Consider the following 7,064-nt stretch of genomic DNA (forward strand, 5'->3'; position numbering starts at 1 on the left):
GCAGCCCCCATGCTTTCACTCAACACCATAACGTGACTCCGTTCGCCTCACTTAGCCTATCTGGAGGCAGCATGTAACTGAGCTCTGGGTGACACCCCACTCTTGGCTTCTGGGATAATCTCTTCTGGTTCCCATCTTCGCTGACTTCTGTTTCAGCCTCCTTTGTCGTCCTTTTCCTTTGTCTGCCCATTTGGGTGGTGGTCAGTCCTGGGCCACAGGCTCTTCTTACTCTCCACAGCCCTCACCAGGAAGCTCATCTCTTCCCATGGCTTCAGCTAGCACCTCTCTGCTCATCACTCCCATCTCTCCCCTGAGCTCCAGACCCTGTGCGTCCGCCTGGCTACCGGACAGCTGTGTCTGGCACCTCATTCTTTAACAAGTAATTGACGGGAGCTTACTCTGCACCAGTGGGGAACAAACACAAAATGTCCCTGAGTACGTTCTTGATGTTGGTTTAAGGTCCTAAACTTCTTTTTCACCCTAAACTGCTTCCCTTCATGTCTGCCATCTCCTCATTTGTGAGGCCCTACCCTCCCAACCTCTGTGGTACTTGGCTCAGTTGTCTCCTTCCAGGCTGGGTGAGGGACCTTTCCTCTGGCCTGTCGTGCACCCAGTGTCCTCTCCATCATAGCACCTACAACGTTGTTGTTGTTTTGACTTTTTTTTTGTTAAATTTAAACTTCTTAAAAAAATCAAAGTTATATGTCCATAAACCTTATTTAAATAACAGTCAGCAGTCTACAGTCTGCGTTCCTGGAGGCAGCCACTTTCAGCCTTTGGCTGATTCATCTGATAGTTACTTTTGTCTCAAAATAACAGCTTCTGTTGCTGCTTCCTGAGTTTTCACTTTTCGGTCTTATCTTTGACCACAGTGTATTAAAACAATCTGTTTATGTATCTGTTGCTCCCATTTGCCTGTGGGCCCTTTGATGGCTCAGATATTAAATTTCTTTATATCCCCGAAACCTGGTGGTACTCTGTAGACATTCAGTAAAAGATGAATGAGTGTGTAAATGATTGCATGAATGGACGAGGTCACCTTGTCTTAGGATCTGGTCTTCAGTGGCACAGTTCCAGACGTGTGTTTCCCCAGCACACGGAGGTGACAAGCATCACAAAGACTATTTCACCCTAATCAAACCCGCAGAGCCTGTATACACTACAGGATACCAGCTTATTAATTTAAACTGAGACCTGTAATACTTGTTTGATGATTTTAACAAATGCCCTACAAATTTGTGGGACTGTTTTACAACATTCTTGGTTTCTTTTATAATTCTTAAGTAAATCTTTTAATTAACTGAAATAATTCTGGAACCTGTTGTTTAGTTTGTTTTAGAGTAAGACGTCAGAACAGCTCTTTCCTTCATGCATTGAACACGTCAGTGCTGTGAATTTACCTGGAGTCTTCCAACTTTCATACCTATTTCTTCTTTAGGCCAGCATTGAAACAGGGGACCGTGTCTGGAGGATGCCTCTCTTTGAACATTATACAAGACAAGTTGTAGATTGCCAACTTGCTGATGTTAATAACATTGGAAAATACAGGTGTGTAAAGTGAGCTGTAAAAATACATTTTTTATAATCATCACTGGTTGCCAAAATGACCATTTTCAATTTTATCCCCTTTCACAAAACGTTTATCTAATTTCCTTTTGATGTAGTGCTTGTGAGCACTAATATCTATTGCCTTTAATTTTGAAGGTACTCCCAACTGCTTCTCAAAATTTTGCATGTTTTCAAATCTAAAGGTCATTTTAAACAAATGGTAAGGGAAAGAGATAGATAGTACGGGAATTCACTACCATGGGAAAAAGGAATCTAGAATTTATCCTTTACTGTTTAAAGCTGTGTTTGAAAAGGAATATTCTGAAAGTGGTTTCTGGGTTAACTTCTTGATATTTAAGATCTCAGAAGCTTTTGCTCTCTGGTCATAGAACCTACTTACCAAGAACCGAGGATCTTCATGAAGTGTTCGGTGCACATTTACATGGGGTTAAATAATGATTTTTGTCTTTCTCTTCAGATCTGGAGGAGCATGTACAGCTGCAGCGTTCCTGAAAGAATTTGTGACTCATCACACGTGGGCGCATTTAGACATAGCGGGAGTGATGACCAACAAAGATGAGATTCCGTATCTGCGGAAGGGCATGACCGGGAGGCCCACGAGGACCCTGATAGAGTTCTTGCTTCGGTTCAGTCAAGAAGATGCTTAGTTCAGATACTCTAAAATGCCTTCCTTCTGTCTACAGTGAGCATTTGAGCTTCAAAATATTTTTGAATGAATAGATGAAAATCTTTTAAAGGAAACAAAGGATGCTATTGAACAATGTAGAACAAAGTGAAATTTGTATGCTTTGATTTGCTTTTTCATTTTATGCAGATGTTTATTAAGGTAAAGCTAATATCTTGCTTGGCAAAAATTTTAAAGATATTCTATGAATGATGATTAATTTTTTGAAAAACTACCTAGTCACTTTTCAGAGTGTATGTTTTTAATTGAGCAAAATTGTATTTTGTATTTGTGATGCTAGGAACAAACTAAAAGTTACTATGTAGTTGTCAGAAACAATAAATCCAGCTTTTTGTGCTCTCCGATGTGGCTCTGGTATTTACTTCTATTACTGTAAACCCAGTGACTACTATACCATAACTTGGTCTCTTTGGGCTGTGTTATGTGAACTAAGGAATTAAGTCGGGGCATGGTGATATATGTATTTTCTCAATGTTAATAATCACTTAGGGGCACTGAATGAGGAGCTTATCCGTTTGTGAGGTAGGTACTATTATCCCCATTTTACAGATGAGGAAAATGAGGCACAAGAGAGGGTTAGTAACATGCCAACATGTCACCAAGCTAGGAGCTGGGAGAGCAGAGATTTAAACCCAGGTGGTCTGCCTCCAGAACTGGCATTCTTCATCGTTACCCTGTAATGCTTTCTTTCAGTTCAGTGACTTGAATGGATGTGGAGTTTATTTTGAAATACTGTAGTAAGAAACGAAACCATAAAAAGGACTGTCAGTGGGTAAACTATTTGCTTACCACCTGGGACTACAGCCAATCAACAAAATTCCATTTGTGCAGATTTCGAAGAAAGCTCTCCTCTTTTTTACTTTTGTATCGGGTGAATCAAATTACCTGTGTATAGGATCTATGCCTTTTTTTTTCAGACTTTGAAAACGCTTGACAGGAAAGCTCTTTATTGGTGTTATTTTTAATATTTTAAAAACTTGACATGTAAGAGGGTATTGTTATGTGTCTAAACTGGTTTATAGAGAGGAAATGGAAATGGGCATGCATGTTCTTGTTATTAGAATTAAAGAAAATCCAGGCAGAAATAGTAAATACCGGTTCCTCTGGCTATCCATGTCCAGAAACTACTTTGTCAGGAAAGATGGAATCAGAAGGTAGAACTACTGGCTGTGAAGGGAAACTGAAAACATTTAGATTTCTTCTGGGTGACTCAGAAGGCCAAGAAGGGATTTATGGAAGGCTTGTTATCTTTTACAGACCAAAGAACAATAGAACTCCTGTTACTAGAGTGTGGGCTACAAGAGGCTTGACAGAGCCCTGGATTCATGTGCTTAATCTGGTTGAGACAAAACGTAATAGTTGTCATTGCACATGCATCTCGCTGCCAGGTATTTCACAAACCCTTGCCTGATGCTCAGAGCCATGCTCTGAGGCAGGCAGCAGTATCTGCATCTGTATCAGGGAGGACTAGGCGTGGCTGCGGAGCGCAGCAAATCCAAAATAGCAGTGGTCTAGAACACGATAGTGTTAAAGGGCAGCTGAAGTAGGGAATCCAAAACTCAAGCAGCCCCACGGCCATCAGAAACTAGGCTCAGAAATGTGCATCACCACCACGGCCTCAAGGCTCCCTCAGAGTCCCAGGTGGCTGTTGGGGTTGGAAGCTAGAGGAAAATGAAAGGGAGCAATCGCAGTTAAATTAACACATTTTAAGGAGCTTTCACTGAAGTCCCACGTAACACTTGTGCTTATATCATCAACCAGAGTTAAGCCACAGTTACTGCAAGGGATTCTGGGAGATGTAGATTAAGATGAGGTGGGTGCATTTGTCACCCTGATAGAAAAAGAGAGAGGACGGGAGACAGGCAACAGTCTCGGTGACACCATTGCAGAGATGAGGAACCTAAAGCTCAAAGAGAAGTAAATTGCTAATGCTTGTGAACTAGAAAGCAGAAAAGAGGTTACAACCCGCATCAATGGATCTGCGAAGCCCAGCATCTGCAACCCAACACGTAGCCTTGAGCACAAGAAACCATTACTGAATATAAAGCAGTAGATAAGCCCTTGCTACAAAGGGACGGTGCATATTATAAGTGCAGTGAGGGCAGGTACCATATCTCTTGTTTATTACTGTATCTCTGCTCATAGCACAGGACCCAGACCACTGTTGAGGGTCAATATTGGCTGAATGAATGGATGAGAAAGGATAAAACGGGATGGAAAATGAACTTGATGAAATCTTAGCAGTTAAAAGGAGATTTTAAGATTACAGCAGAGTAAATCCAAAAATGCCCTCAAACCCTGCATGAGGTATGCAGGAAATAACAGGAAATGTTACTATTTTGGAGAGGATTAATTCAGCAAATGTTTATTCTGTGCCTACCCTGTGCCAGGCATTGTAGAAGGTGCTTAGGATGGCAAAGTAGACAAGATGTAGTCCTTGCCCTTTGAGAATTCAGTCTAGGGTCAAAGAGAATTCTGAAGCCATGCCCTATCACTTGGTGGTACGTCAATTACAGTATTGGCCTGACCACTTCCTTGGGGCATTTTCTCTGCAACCCGCCATAGTCTATGGCTGCGGCTCTGCCACTCTTGAGCTTTCATCATGATCCTACTGAAATGTCAGCCTAAACCCTGTCTTCAGACAAGTCATAATCAACAAATTCCAGTACACATTTCATTCCCAAACAGTTGGCTTTCTTCCAAAGGAAATCATGGAGTTTATTTGACCACATCTCACCACCTCTGCCTCCTGCCTCAGCTGCCCTAGTACAAATCACCATCCTTTCCCTCTACACTCCTAGATTACTGCCTTGCTGGTCCTGCTTCCACTTGCTTGCCTTCTGTTTCTGTACCAGTGGACAGATGATTTTTAAACAAGTTACATCATGTCACTTGTCTTCTCAGCCTATGCCTGGCATTGTATTCAACTCCCTACATACATTGTCTTTCTCAGTGATCTTTCCAAGGCAGTGTTCTCCTATTTTATAAAGAAGGAAACATGTTTTCAGAAAAATCCAAAAGCTTCATCTGTGCACTATTCTGGGGTGAATCCAAGAGAGATACCACTGACCATGTTCTCAGGCAACTTACTCCTGATTAGGTAAGCATTAGATACAGTCCTTCAATGAGCCAGACATTAAAGAGATTTGCAAAAAATGTAAAGTGATGCCACTCTTCTTACTAATTTATTTTTGGTTTTGGAAAATATTCTTTTAATTAAAATATTACTTATATTAACATGTAATACGTTTATTATTTTTAAATGAATTAATATTTTTCTCAGTTTTAATTAATAGGTAAGTATTTTACCTATTCTCAGTTTTTATAGGTAAATAGCAGCTGACATAGCTCACATAAACAAAAATGTTTGGGGTCCTCAATAAGTTTTAGGAACATAAAGCAAAGGGGTCATGGAATCTAAACAAGTTTGAAAACTGCCAGAGTAGACTAGTTTTCTCCTGGCATTCTATTTTTGTTCATTCAATCAACAAATATGCCAGGCACAGTTCTGGGTGTTAGGAAAACAGGTGAAGAAGACAGGCAGGCCCTGATCTCATGGAGCTTGCACTCCAGTGGGTGTGTGTGTGCGCGTGCGCGCGCACTTGTAAGGCGACTTAGTCAATGAAGAAGAATGAAGAAGAAAACAAATGAACAAGATAATTGCAGATAATGTGTAAGAGTTGTGAAGAAAATTAAACCGGGTGAAGTGGCTGAGAGTGTGGGTCTAACTTAGATTGAGGCTGGGAAGATGACCTCTGATCTGAGACTTACTGGCAAAGGGAAGCCCCTGCTTTTTCTCTGACTGCTCCTGCCTTGCCTCACTCACTCTGGCCCTGCTGCCTTTTCTGCGGTTCCTTAAATATGCCAGGCAGGTTCCTTCTTCAGGGGTCCTTCTGTCCAGAAAGCTTCCCTAGTTAAATTTTCACTCCAGTCACTCCAGTGCAGATCTCCTAGGAGAGGACTTCTCCAGCCCCTCATCTCAAATCCGTCACTCTCTACCTACTTACTCGGCTTCATTTTGCTTCTTAGGACTTATCTTTAGATGATATTGCTTTATATATTTATGTGTTTATCGTCTCTCTCTCTCCCACAAATAGTAAACTCCATAAAGGCAAAGATTTGGGATGATTGCTATAATTCCTAGATCATTAAACAGTGCCTGGGATACGGAGAGTTCAGTAAATCTGCTGGATAACTGTAAAATTAAATGAAAAAAATATTTAGCTTCCAAAAAGATGAATAAGCAATTTATCAAAAGATTAGCATAGTGATTTTCTCTTTGATGTAACATAAATATCTAACGGGAACAGTGTCAGGCACACAGATACGGAGCCTCAGCAATCAATGTTAGTCGTCTTTGTTACCTGTCTCTCCCCAGACAGAATTTAGGGGGATCTCTGTCTCTTTGTTCCCGCTATATCGACAGCGACTGGATTAGTAATCGGTACACACTAAGCTCTCACTAAATGTGGAATGAATGGGTGCCTCCCTCCTTTCATCAACGGGTGAACTGAGCCTGTAAAAAGACTCTTGGCCAAAATCACTCCAAGCGTCAAGGGAAAAGGCAGGACGAGCACGGGAGGATCCTCACTTCCGCGGGAGGGCTCGCCCCACCACAGATGATTCTCCGCCCCACACAACTGTCATATCTGGTCAAACCTTGCAATTTTCAAGAAAAATAAAAGCGAAAGCCAAAAAGCCTGCCTGCCAGTAAAGAGAAAAGAATGAGAGCACCCAACAACCGGTGTTCCGGGCGCCCCGCACCGTCACGTGATCAGGGATGTCCCGTGATCCAAAGGCGCCAACTTCC

General features: G+C 41.7%; 1 protein-coding gene across 1 annotated transcript in view; it reads left to right on the forward strand.

Annotated features, from left to right (window-relative positions):
• LAP3 (leucine aminopeptidase 3) overlaps window positions 1-2,598 on the forward strand; it is a 28,539-nt gene extending 25,941 nt beyond the window's left edge. Inside the window, exons 12-13 of the mRNA XM_004432294.3 lie at window positions 1,439-1,548; window positions 2,027-2,598. Coding sequence (XP_004432351.1) covers window positions 1,439-1,548; window positions 2,027-2,216 — 300 coding nt within the window. The 3' untranslated portion in view covers window positions 2,217-2,598. The remainder of the gene's footprint in view (window positions 1-1,438; window positions 1,549-2,026) is intronic.
• The last annotated feature ends 4,466 nt before the right edge of the window (window positions 2,599-7,064 follow it).

Source organism: Ceratotherium simum, chromosome 8 (assembly GCF_057802395.1).
Source record: "Ceratotherium simum simum isolate JZ-2026a chromosome 8, ASM5780239v1, whole genome shotgun sequence".
In the NCBI taxonomy this organism is placed as follows: domain Eukaryota; kingdom Metazoa; phylum Chordata; class Mammalia; order Perissodactyla; family Rhinocerotidae; genus Ceratotherium; species Ceratotherium simum.